This window comes from Rhinoraja longicauda, chromosome 6, assembly GCF_053455715.1.
Source record: "Rhinoraja longicauda isolate Sanriku21f chromosome 6, sRhiLon1.1, whole genome shotgun sequence".
In the NCBI taxonomy this organism is placed as follows: domain Eukaryota; kingdom Metazoa; phylum Chordata; class Chondrichthyes; order Rajiformes; family Arhynchobatidae; genus Rhinoraja; species Rhinoraja longicauda.
In genome coordinates this window covers 15,903,128-15,917,033 of record NC_135958.1, presented here as the reverse complement: position 1 = coordinate 15,917,033, position 13,906 = coordinate 15,903,128, and the positions used below count along the sequence as shown (strand labels likewise).

Here is a 13,906-nt window from a genome sequence, read left to right as displayed (position 1 = left end):
CAAAAGAAACATCCATCACAGTGAGTCTCCTCAACAAAGCCATTCTGGCTTCGGCCTGTTTTATAATGCCCTTCAAAGCACCCTGAAACCTCATCCTTAATTAACTCTAAAATTTTACCCACCAAAGAAGTCAGACTAACTGGCATATAATTTCATTTATTTTTGAATCACTCCCTTCTTAAACAGTGGAGTCACGTTTGTGATTTTCCAGTCCTTTAGAACTGTTCCTGACTCTAGTGATTTCTGAAAGATCACTATTAATCCCTCTGCAATCTCTACAGCTACCTCTTTCAGAACCCTGGGATGTAGTCCATCAGGTCCAGGTGACTTATCCACCTTTAGATTTTTCAGTTTCCCAAGCAACTTCTCTGAAATAGCAACTGCATTCACTTCTTCCTCCACATCTGCACCCTGACTCTCTTCAATTTCAGGGACATTGCTGGTGTCTTCCACTGTGAAGACTGATGCAAAAAAACGTATTCAGTTCATCCCCCATTTCTTAGTTCCCCATTGCTACTCCTCCAACATCATTTTCCTAATGTCCAATGTCCACTCTTTCCTCTCTTTTACCCTTTATATACAGTATCAGTAAACATTTTTGGTTGCCTCTTTTATTTATCCTCTTTATTATTGGCTAGCCTACCTTCAAATTTCATCATTTTTAGTTGCCTTCTGTTGTTTTTTAAAAGCTTCCCAATCCTCCAGCTTCCCATTAATCTTTGCCATGTGAAATGCCTTCTCTTTTGCTTTTATACTATCTTTGACTTCATTTGTCAGCCACGGTGGCCTCATTCTCTCCTTGGTATGTTTCTTCCTCTTTGGGATAGAAAGTTCCTGTACCTTCTGAATTATTCCCATTGCTGCTCCACCATCTTTCCTGCTAGGGTTCCCTCCCAATCAACTTTAGCATGCTCCTCTCTCATGTCTCTAGAATTACCTTTACTCAACAGTAATACTGAAACATTTGATTTCAGCTTCTCCCTCTCAAACTGCAGATTGAATTCTATCATATTATGATCACTGCCTCCTAGGGGTTCCTTCACCTTATATTCCCTAATCAAGTTTGATTCTTTGCACAACACTAAATCCAGAATTGCCTTTTCTCTAGTTGGCTCGACCACAAACTGCTGTAAGAAGCCACATCATAGGCATTCTACAAATTTCTTCTCTTGGGATCCAGTGCCAACCTGATTTTCCTAGTCTACTTGCATATTGAAATCTCCCATGACCACTTAAACATTGTCTTTCCTGCATGCCTTTTCTACTTCCTGATATAATTTGTGCCCTCCATCCTGCCTACTATTCAGAAGCCTGTATATAACTCCCATCAGAGTCTTTTCACACGTACAGTTTCTTAACTCTACAACAAGGATTCTACATATTCCGATCCAATGTCATTTCTTGCTAAGGATTGGATTTCATTCCTTGGCAACAGAGTCACCCCATCCCCTCTGCCCACCTGCCTGTCTTTTCGATAGGATGTATATCCATGGATACTCAGCTTCCAGCTCTGATCTTCTTTCAGCCACGACTCCGTGATACCAAAACGTCATGCCTACCAATTTCTAACTGTGCTACAGGCTCTTCTACCTTGTATTGTATACAGTGTGCATTTAGATACAACACCTGCAGTCTTGAATTTATTACCCCTTTCCCAAAACACCACCCGTGTTGCCTGACATTAGACTCTTATCCCTTTTTAACTCCCTGTCCTATATCTTATATCCAAGGAATTATTTTATCCAAGGAATAAAGTCCTGGCCTCCCCAACCTCACCCTATAGTTCAGGCCCGTGAGTTTTGGCAACATTCTTGTAAATATTCTCTGCATTTTCTTCCAGCTTGAAAGCATCCTTTTTATCTGGGTGACCAAATCTGAACATAGAACTCCCAATGTGGCTTCACTAAGGTCCTGTACAACTATAACATAACATCACAATTTCTAAACTCATTACCCTGACTAATGAAGACCAAGGTACCAAAAGTCTTCTTTAGAACGCTATCTACCTGTGATGCTACTTTCAGGGAGTTATGTACTTACACGTCTGGATCCCTCTGCTCCACAACACTCTCCAGGGCCCTACCTTTCACTGTGAAAGTCCTGCCCTGGGTTTAACTCCCCAAAATGCAACACCTCACACTTATTTGACTTAAAGTCCATTTGCAATTTCTTGGTCACTTGCCCAGTTGATCAAGATCTCACTGTAATTCTTGGTACCCATCTTCACTGTCTATATTACCACCAATGTTAATATTATCTGCAAACTTACCAATCATGCCTTGTATTCCCATTCAAATCATTGATGTAGATGTCAAACAGCAATGACCCGCACCAATCCCTGGGGCAACACTATCAGTCACCAAAAATGATCTTCCACCACCTGCCTCCGACCATGAAACCTATTCTGTGTCCAGTTAGCTAGCTTTCCCTGAATCCAATGCAATCTAATCTTCCAGAGCAGCCTACCACCCAGAATCTTAATCAAAGGTCTGGCTGAAGTCCATATAGACTCTATGGTCCTGCCCTTGTTAACCTTCTTGGTTACTTCTTCCAAAAACTCAAATAATTCAGAAGACATGACCTCCCATGCACAAAACTATGCCGACTATCCCAAATCAACCCGTCTTTCCGAATGAAGGTAGACACAAAATGCTGGAGAAACTCAGCGGGTCAGGCAGCATCTCGGGAGAGAAGGAATGGGTGATGTTTCGGGTCGAGACCCATCTTCAGACCGATTTCAGAATAAAGGTATATCTTATCCCTCAGAATCCTCTCCAGTAACTTCCTCGCATAGATGTTTGACTTATTGTCTGTAGTTAGCAGATTTTTCTCTGTAACCCTTCTAAGTAGAGAACAACATTTTCCACCCTCCCGTTCTCCTGCACCTCACCTATGTCTAACCGTGATTCATATATCTCAGCAAGGACTCTCACAATTACTTTTCCAGCCTTCCATAATGTCCTTGGATATATCTGATCAGGCTCACGAGATTTAACTACCTTCATACATCCTAGAACTTCCAGCACCTCCTTGACTGCAATATGGACAGCCCTCAATATATTGCAGTATTTTGTGACTGTTTTTGTAAACCAACATCTTCCTTGTGTCTTTGTCTTCCTTACTCTTATCTGTCCTTTACCATAACAGAAACATGCATGCCTTGAACTTTCACGATGGCTCCTCTAAAGTATCCAATTTTACAGACATCCCTTTGTCCACAAATATCCTACACCAATCAACATTTGCGAGTTCCTTTCTAATATTGGTTGGTCTTGTTCCTATTTATAACATCAACTTGTGGACCAACCTTTTCCTTTCATATATAATATTTTAAAGCTAAAAGAACTGTAGTTGTTGATCCCAAAAGACTCACCCACAGAAAGTTCAGTCATTTGCCCTGCCCGATTTCCTACGAGTAGGTTAAGCTTTGCCCTCTCCCTTGTAGGGGTTTCTCATATTGCCTGAGGAAACGTTCCTGAAAATACTTGACAAATTCCACCCCATCTAAGCCTCTTGCACTTTTTAAAAGACATTTGGACAGACATATGGATAAAAAGGGTTGAAAGAGATATGGGCCAAATACAATCAAATTAGACTAGCCCAATACAGACAAGATGGGCCGAAAGGCCAGTTTCTATGTTGTATAGCTCTAAAATACTATGTGACTCTAAAATACCTAGCTTCTCCAGTCTTTCATCATAACTGAACTGTTTCACCCCAAACAGCATTCTGGTGAACTTCCTCTGCACCCTTCTCAGCACTATCGCATCCTTCATATACTTTGGTGATCTGAAACGCCAGCAGTACTCCAGCAGAGATCTGACAAATGTTTATAGCATCCCTACTTCAGTATTCAATGCCCTGATTAATGAAACCAGTATCCCTATGCTTTCCTAACCATGGTGTCTACCTGCATTGCAACCTTCAAGGATCTCTGGACTTATACTCTGAAGTCCCTCTATACACCCAAAGATCCTATCAATCATGATGCATGTCCTAGCCTCATTATCAATCTGAATTCTGGCAGAACCTCAGAATTATCCTGAAGCAAGGAGCCCAAGCATGATGGACATTCTGACAGGCACTGGTAAATTGTAGCAATTCCGTCCCACTGGCAGCATCTTGTTTTGTCAGGCTGGGTATATATGACACCTCAGACAGTAATATTTTTCCAGTTGGCAGGCTGTGACTATTGAGATTCCACTGAATTGCTGCTTGGGTCCCTGTTATTCACTATGTACATGGATGATTTGTCTAAGTATCCAAGTTTACCGGTGAAACAAAACTATATGGGATTGTGGGTCTAAAGAGAATGTAAAGAAGCTACAAGATAAAATAGATAATTGGGCAGGTGTGAACATGGCAAATGGAACATAATATGGGAAAATGTGAGATCATCCACTTTGAAGCACAGAACGGAAAAGCAGAGCATTTTTAAATGGTGACAGATTGGGAAATGTTGATGTTCAAATGGATTTAGAGTCCTTGTACACAAGTCAGTGAAAGTTAACATGCAGGTAAGACAAATGATTTGGGTGGAAAAAGGTTTGTTGACCTTTATTATGAGAAGATTTGATTAATGATGTGTTACTGCAATTCAACTGGACTTTGGTGAGAATGCACCTGCAGGATCATAAACTGTTTTGGTTTGCTTTCCTAAAAAGTACATCAATGTCATGTTGGGAATGAAACAAAGATTCGGCAGATAGCAGGTTTGAAAAAAAAGGATCACAGTCTCTGAATGAGGGGAGACATTTTTAGGACTGAGATGGAGAACATTTCTTCACCTATTTGTGAATCTTTGGAATTTTCTAGCCTGGAGGGCTTTGAAGGCACAATCATTAAGTTTGTTCAAAGCAGAAATCAAGAGATTTCTGGACAATAAGGGACACACGGAATATGGGGATACTACAGGAAGAGGAAATTGAGGGAGAAGACCAGCCATTATCTTGATGAAAGATGAGGCAGGCTTGAAGGGCCAGGTCATCAATGTATGTGCCTAACTCTTATGTTCTCTCAATATGTCAAGGATACTTACTGTGTGTATTGGACTGTGAAGTGTTTCTTCTTGCTGATTCCCTCCTGTGTGCAGGTATATTCTTGTGTGGGGCGACCTGCTGCTATTTCTTATGTTCTTGCTGTCGATCAGCATGGTTCTCCTCTCAGTCCTATGGTATTGCATCATAATCCATGGTAATGTTGCCGTGGATAACTGGAAACAGTTCAGAAGTGGTCACTTTAAAATTTGCAAACTGAACTGGAATGTTCATGAACACAATCCCTATCCAAACAACATTTTTCTCTGAAGTAACTCAGAACATAATTTTTCTTCAATGTCTCTATTATTGTTTTGCTATCAGTTTTATGATTCTCAGGTTACTGATTAATGATTTCACCTCAAAGTAGTCATAAATGCATATAGTAGGGATATAGGCTCTTCAGCCCACTGTGTACACATTGTCCTTCAAATACCCATCAATTCTACCTCCCTTTTCCAACCAACAGCTGATAGTTTTGTGCCTATCTTGTTCAGACTAGCTCTTGAGAGGATAATTTTGAATTTCCTTTAAAAAAAAATAAAAGATCATTGCAAGCTCAAAAAAACGGAATATTTTTAATTTTCAAAAATAAATAGATCCATCCTTAAACTGTTTTTCCATCTTTTTGTTGTTCCCTCCCATCTCCCTACTCGCCAAGGGAGCATCTTCATCCAAAATGCACTTCTACCTTTGGAGCCACTTGGATATCAGTCTTCTACCCCCATCTCTTGATTATCAATTTCTAAAATCCATGTACGTTTTGTTTAAATCAACAGTTTGACCAACAGCTAGAAAGAAGGAAAATAATATTTTTAAGAGGAATATTTCATTTGGGGGAAATAAGAGCCTTTCAAACAAGGAATGGCAGTCAATGACAAGTTGCTAATTAGTATGTTGCTTAGCTGCTAGAGAAACAAAAACACAGAATTAATCCAAATAGTGACAAGGGTGGAAATCACAGTAATATCAAGGATGATGGGATAGGGCCTGTTACAGGAAGAGATAAAGTTAGCTAGAACTTTAATCCTTGGAGCATAGATGAATGCTCAGACTTTTTCCTGGAGTAGGGGAATCAAGAACTAGAGGGTATAAGTTCAAGGTGAGAGGGAAAAGATTTAATAGGAATCTGAGGGGGAACTTTTTCATACAAAGGGTAATACAGGTAAGTATATGGACGAGCTGCCAGGGGATGTATTTGAGGCAGGTACAATAACAACATTTGGACAGGTTCATGAGCAGGACAGGTTTAGGCGATATGGGCCAAATGTGAGTGAATTGGACATCTTAGATAGGACATTTTGGTCAGCATGGATGAGTTGGGATAGGCCTCTTTCCATCTATTTATCTGTCTAAAAGATATTAAAAGATCCTGCTACTGTTGCCCTTTGGGAAAGATAATTTTAAAGACTGCTAATCCTCTGAGAGAAACAATTACATCTCATCTTCCTCTTAAATAAGAGGACCCTTATTTTATTTTTAAACATTGTCTCCTTGTTTTCGGTTCTTCCAAACAAGTGTTCATTCTTTCTACATCCACCCTGCCAAGACAACCTCAGGATATTATGTTTCAAATTAAGTCCTCAGTTACTCTTTCAAACTCCATCAGTTATGTGTAGGAAAAAAAAATGCAGATGCTGGTTTAAATCGAAGGTAGACACAAAATGATGGAGTAACTCAGCGGGTCAGGCAGCATCTCAGGAGAGAAGGAATGGGTGACGTTTCGGGTCGAAACCCTTCTTGTCTGGGTTAAAACGTGGTCATAGAGTTGGAGGGCAGGAGGAATCACAGAGGGGGAGCAGTGAGAGAGCATGTTGCCAAACTCTCCTCGAAGAGAGGAGAGGAGGAGAACTTCTTAAAAGTGCCCATGTGGTTCTTCAGGTGCTCTGGTTTTCTCCCAAACTCCAAAGATGTGCACGTTTGTAGGCTAATTGGCTTCTATGAATTGTCCCTAGTGTGTAGGATAGAACTACTGTACGGGTGATTGCTGGTTGGTGCGGACTCGGTGGCCAAAGGGCCTGTTTCCACGCTGTATATCTAAACTAAACAAAAAATGCCAGAGGATTCAAGTTAAGGTGAGATGGAGAAAATATAAAGCAGATTTTCAAGGGAAGTTTTAAATTTTTACAGAGAACAGTAGGTGCCTGGAACACACTGTTGGGGCAGTGAAAGAGGCAAATAAGATACCAATGTTTAAGAGGCATTCAGATGGACTCATGAAGAGGCAGGGAATACAGGGACACAGACTTTGCGCAGGAGGATGGAATTAATTTAGATTGACATCAGGCAATGTGGGCAGAAGGGCCTGTTCCTGTACTCTCCCATGTTCTAAGGCATTAGTTTAGTAAATCTGGCATTGTGCAAAACAGACAAAAAAAATATTTATGTTGAATTTTTTCTAATGCTGTTTCTTTTATTCTTTTGGTAGAAGTACACTTCTCTGGCCATGCCATCAGACATTTGAAACCATCCTCTGAAAGGTTGGTAAGGATTATTTCCCTTTTCCTCTTCTACTTGATTTTATTTTGGCAATTACATCACATGAAAGAACATGCTCTCAAAACTGACCAGATACTCATTTAATTTAAGTTCTCCTGGTAAAACAAGTGCGGAAAGGAAATCCTCGGTGGATTATCCAATGAAACAAATAAATCAGGAAATTTTGAAGACATTACCTCAGAGGAAACCGCCTCAGAAACAATCCAGCCCAGATCCATGGATGGAACCAAGGAAAGCAAGTAATATTCCATTAATTTGTGGTATTAAACTGTTGCCAATTTTTTTAATTTCCTCTCTTATTTAATGTTTTCTTTTCTTAGATCAAAATACTGCTTCAACATTGAGTGAGTATATTCTGTTTTTACACTATATGCTTCTTTAGTATTTGACATTATAAATAGCTTAGCTTTTCAAAAATATATAAACCATAATCTCTGTTGAAAAGTTACCAAGTAGTGCCAATATTGTTTTCTTTGGTTTGCATTGAATTTATCTTTATTGGAATGATTAAGACATTACAATACAACATAAATTAAGCAGATCTAACCAAAACTAGGAAAATTACACTTTTCCACATTTTATGTATACATTTCAAGGACTCCAGTATTTCTGTAACTGTGAATGGATGGATCTTGTTTCTCAGCAACTTCAATAATAATTTTATAATAGTTTCTGAAGACGTAATATCAAATATGACCGCAGGATAAACTTCATTATACAAACATTTATAAATGTATTTGACATGGTATGTACCATCTGCAGCTATCTGTTATGAAAATAATGAGAGGATGTAGGAGTGTCATCCTACATCCTTATCAAATAATTTTTTATAATGTTGTAAGATGTTAGTTCAGATCTATATCACAGCACAGAAACTTCAATGTATATTTTTCTTTTGAAACACTAACTGGTAAAAAAAAAGGTAAAACCGCATCAAGAAATTATGATACATCATTTTTCTTTAAAAACCTGAAACAGCTTTAAAAGGAAAAAAGAGGTTTATCAGAAAATTTATTGATGTGGTTTTGGCATAATCAGAATAAAATAGTCTGCAGCATTTGCATATTATATAAATCACAAAAGGCAGGAAACTCCAAGGAGCTTTAAATTGTAACCTTCTTGGTATTGCAGGTAATCTATGCAATCCTTCATCTAAAGGGGTCCAAGTTAGTCTACTTGGTAAGTACTTCAGTCAACTGATACAGTGAGGTCATGCCATTATGCAATGAAGTGAGGTAAGCATCAACGCCATCTGTGACATTGCTCCACATAGCGATGTTAAGGCCTTCTGAACTTTTTGTTGTTTTTAACAGTTAATAGAAGGCAATTTGAGGAGGCTTACCCTATTGACTTTGTGACCCATTACCACAGAATAAAGATATGTTTTTAATGGTAAATTGTTTCTGGAGTGGCGATTTAAAATAATAAATATTACCAACTGTAATTGATACCCTTTTGCCAATGCTATGAAATTGACATTTGCATAAAATGTATAAGAATCTGGAAAATCTCCTTTTATTTTTTTTGTTCTGGTTTCAGTTATTTTACCTTTTAGTTTAAGATATTTCTTTACTTTTGCACTTAGCATTGAATGTATTTTTGCGTTGTACATTTTGCATTGAATGATGCCCTCTAAACAGGGCTTCCCTGAGTTATGAACGGCTGACTTAACGACATCTCATACATATGAATGAGCTTGCATTAATATTATTAAATTCAAATGAGAATCAGTCTTGACAATAAAAATCTTGTTTACCTGTAATTTCCCTGCAAAACCAGACAGCATAAGAGCATAGGCTACCAGCTTCAACACAGGAGGCCGCTTAAGAGAGTCGCTTTGGATATTAAACAACAAAAAATCTTCCTTTGATACTTGTGCAGCAAATACTCTATTAAACAATCGAACATACACTGAAACTTAAATTCCATTCAAATCAGCCATTGAGCATGGGACATCCTGATTCTGGAACTAGGTGGGGGGGAGATAAGAGATAAATGTCTCATCAACACCATTCATCACAATACTGTGGAGGCATGGTTACTGTACTGACTGATGTGTATTTTCTGACATGGACAATATCGACTTACATGGGATGATCTGTGTACTCAAGAATTCCTGTAATATAGAAAGTGAATGTTGGTTAACCCAGTGTTGCTAGGGGACTGTCCCGTGATGAGAGTAAGAGTGCATTTGCTCTGTACTCACGTATGAAGAATGAGAGGCAATGTCATTGAACAGGTAAGATTCCAAGAGTGATTAACTGGGTAAATGCTAAGAGGTGAAGCTGCTTCTTCTGACTTAAGACTCCAGAACTGACAGCATATTTTCACGATGAGCGGGTTAAAGGTTAGGAGGAGGAAAATTTAATCATGCCAAGTGTTGATAATCTTTGCAATATTTATCATGCTCATTCACTCTGTACATACAAGGCTGCTATTTAGATATAAAATGAATTGATATTGATGAGGATAGGATAGGAAAGTGGACAATGCAAAGGAACAGTCTAATCTTAATGAATGACAAAGTAGACGAGATACCTTTTGACTTACTCCTGCATACAATCTTGCGATTATCTCATTTGTGAATATCTCGTAGCCCATTTTCAGATGTAAGTCAATTTATTCCCAGTAATGCTTGTCTTTGAATTTGGATTACTTAGATAGACCTGTCACAGAGACCACTTTTTCAGTTACTTTTAAATAAAAGAGTATTGGAGCTACTCAGCAGGTTAGTCTATTTCCTTGGAGAGTGAAGCAGAGTTAATGTTTCAGATTGATAACCTTTTTGCAATATCCTACTTTCCTGATGAAAATTTTCAATCTGAAATATTAACCCTTTCTCTTTCTACAGTTGCAAGCTGACCTGCTGAATATATCTAAAATTTCATATTTCCAACCTGTAGTTTTCATTTACTTTGCAGAAACTGTGACTGATTATTACCACAAAATGAGCTGGTATATTAGACAATAGACAATAGATAATAGGTGCAGGAGTAGGCTATTCGGCCCTTCGAGCCAGCACCACCATTCAATGTGATCATGGCTGATCATTCTCAATCATGGCTGATCATTCTCAATGCCTTCTCCCCATACCCCCTGACTCCACTATCCTTCTTTGGACAATTCTGTACTCCTCAAATGCATAATTCAAAGCAACTATACAATGTTATCATTTCATTTTTGAAGTCTTCTCTCAAATCAGATTAGCATAGCTATTTTATCTCAAATGATATAACACTCTAGAACTCTATGCAATGACACAAACACTCATAGTTTGCGGAAAGGCTTGCACGCTATAAGGGACTATAAAGCGAAGATGGGCAGTATCGATGGCAACAATTGGTCCCTCAAACTCAATGCATAACAGTATATGCCTGCTTTGAACAGAATGTCAGTGGAGGAACGTCACCTGCCCCACCAGTCTTATGTGTGCCTGTTCCAACAGTTACTGTGGCAGTTGTAAGATCAGTCTTCTTGAGAGTGATTCGCCTTGGGAGATTTGTCAAACTTTATACACGCCAGGACCTTCAGCTCTTCTGTGACCGTAGTACTGACAGCTCTCAAGACACTTCCAGTGACTACCCCAAGTTCTGCTGTCCTCCCGTCTTTTTCCATGGTAAAAATGGAGGGGAAATACTCCTGGAGGACCCTGCCCATCTCTTGTGGCTCCAAGCAGAGTAGACCGCTTAGATTCATTAAGGATCCTACTCTCTCTCTGGTTACCCTTTTTCCCTTTATGTACATAAAATCTCTTGGGATCATCCTTAATGCTGTCTGCCAGAGTTATCTCCTTTCCCATTTTTGCCTTTCTGATTTCCTTTTATAACTTACATATTAATTTCCAAAGCAACTCCAAGGATACACTTGATCCCAGCTGACTATACCTATCCCATGCCTCCTTCTTTCTCTTGACCAAAGCCTCAATTTTCCTTGTTTCCTTATGTTTGCCTGCCTTACCCTTCATTCTAACAGGGACGTGCATGTCCTGAAGTCTTGTCAGTACACTTTTAAAAACCTAACCTCTGACTTACCTACAGAGTTGCTCCAGCACTTCGAGTTTTGTTCAAAATTCCAGCATTTGTGGTTCCTTGTGTCTCATACTTCTCAATTGGTTTTCATGACACTCTCTTAAATGCATATTTATAGAACATGGAACAGTACAGCACAGGACAGGCCATTCAGCCCACAATGTCTGTGCCGAACATGATGCCAAGACCAACTTTTATCTGTCCACACATCATCCATATTACTCCATTCTCTGCATATGCATGTGCCTACCCAAAAGTCTCTTAAGTGCCACTCCAACACCACCCCCTTCAGCTTGTTCCAGGCACTCGCCACCCTCTGTAAAAAAACTTACCCTACACATCTTAAACTTTGCTGCTCTCACCTTACAGCCATGCCCTCTAGTATTTGATGTTTCCACCCCGGGATACAAATTTCAAACTGTCTACTCTAAGCTCTCATAGTTTTTTATACTTCTATCCAGTCTCCCCTCAACCTCCAGCATTCCAGGGAAAACAATAGAAGTCTGTCCAACCTCTCCCTCGAGCTAATACCCCCTAATCCAATCATCATTCTGGTAAATGTCCTCTGTCCCCTCTCCAAAGTCTCCACATCCTTTGTGTAATAGAGTGACCAGAAAGACAAACAAACCATATATCTTCTTTACCTCTCTATCTACTTGTGGTGCCACTTTCAGTAAGTTATGGACTTGGTCCCCAAGATCGCCCTGTATATCAATGTTGTTCAGGGTCTTGCTATTAATTGTCTATTTTCCTCTTGCATTCCACCTCCCTCGCAGCCATTTCTTGGCTCATTTCTGCAGCTGATCTAAATCCCGCTGTATGCTTTGACATGCTTCCTCACAGTCCGCAACCCCAGCCATCTTGTTGTCATCTGCAGATTTATGAACCAACCCATCTCGTTTACGTCAAATCATGTATATATTTCACAAACAACAGAGGTTCCAGCACAGATCACTGCAGAACGCCACTGGTCACAGACTTCCAGCCTGAATATTGTCCTTCCACCACCACCCTATCTTCTATCAGTTATGAATCCATACAATCAAGTTACTGTAAATACCATACATTTTCTGCATCAGCCTGGGGGACTTTATCAAATGCCTTACTAAGATCCATGTATACAACATCCTGCCCTACATTCATTAATCAACTTTGTTAGCTCCTTAAAAAACTTGTTGAAGTTAGGAAGGCATGACCTATTGCATACAAGTCATGCTGACTATCCCTAATTAACCCATTCTCTTTTAAATGGGAGTAAATACAATTCTGAAGAATCCTCTCCAATAGCTGCCCTATCATTGATGTGAGGCTCACCAGTCCATAATTCCCTGGGTTCTGTCTATTTCCATTCTTCAACAAAGGAACAATATTAGCCCTGTCTTTCAGGACCTCATCTGTGGCTAGAGAAGATGCAAAGATATTTGTCGTCTCCTGTAAACTCCTCTCTTAACTCAATAACCTGGGATAGATCCCATCAGACCCTGAGGGTTTACTCACCTTAATCCAATTTATGCATATCCCAATTTAGAAGAGTAATCACGTTTTTCCTCTTTATGTAAGTGTATGTCCTAACTGAGTACTTTTGACTACATTTTTCTGATGGTGGAGGCAAATATGAGGGGTCATTTAAGAGACTTTTAGATAGGCACATGGATATGTAGGGAATAGCGGGATATAGATTGTGTGCAGGCAAGTGAGATTACTTTATCTTGGCATCATGCTGGACACAGACATTGTGGGAGAAAGGGTCTATTCATGTGCTATATTTTTCTATGTTCTATAAAAGAATAATAAAAAGAACTGAAATTTGACATAACGGAAGATTAGTTTGGGTAAGATTCGCTTTCTGTTTATTTAAGATTAAAGTATCTCGATGTAAGACTAAAGCCAATCATTCCATTGCTGCAGTGATGGCACAGGATGATGGGCTGTTTTCTCAGATTTCTGCAACTTGCTTGAATTCTATTTAGTTTAGTTTTGTTTAGAGATACAATGTGGAAACGGGTCCCTCGGCCCACTGAGTCTGTGCCGACCAACGATCATAATACACTAATTCTATGTACACACTAGGGTCAATTTACAGAAGCTAATTAACCTACAAACCTGTACATCTTTGGGGTGAGTGAAGAAACCAGCGCACCTGGAAAAAACCTAAGCCATCACAGGGAGAATCTACAAGCTATGTACTGACAGCGCCCGTAGTCAGGATCGAACCCAGGTCTCTGGCGCTGTAAAACAGCAACTATACAACTGGGCTACTTGGGATAAAAGTACCCAAATTGCTTTAAACTCTACTGGCAATTATAGTCTTCTTAGCTAGACAGGCAGACAGACAAAGAGAGA

The 13,906-nt window shown here is 39.4% G+C and overlaps 2 protein-coding genes across 2 annotated transcripts in view; both read left to right on the top strand.

Annotated features, from left to right (window-relative positions):
• The window catches only part of LOC144594697 (uncharacterized), a 34,294-nt gene that overhangs the window by 13,892 nt on the left and 6,496 nt on the right, over nucleotides 1-13,906 (top strand). The window contains exons 2-3 of the mRNA XM_078401539.1: nucleotides 7,465-7,516; nucleotides 7,626-7,774. Of these exons, the coding sequence (XP_078257665.1) occupies nucleotides 7,465-7,516; nucleotides 7,626-7,774 (201 nt within the window). The remainder of the gene's footprint in view (nucleotides 1-7,464; nucleotides 7,517-7,625; nucleotides 7,775-13,906) is intronic.
• The window catches only part of LOC144594810 (sperm microtubule inner protein 8-like), a 35,573-nt gene continuing 29,529 nt past the window's right edge, over nucleotides 7,863-13,906 (top strand). The window contains exons 1-2 of the mRNA XM_078401687.1: nucleotides 7,863-7,879; nucleotides 8,667-8,714. The gene's annotated coding sequence lies outside the window, so the exon portion shown is untranslated. The remainder of the gene's footprint in view (nucleotides 7,880-8,666; nucleotides 8,715-13,906) is intronic.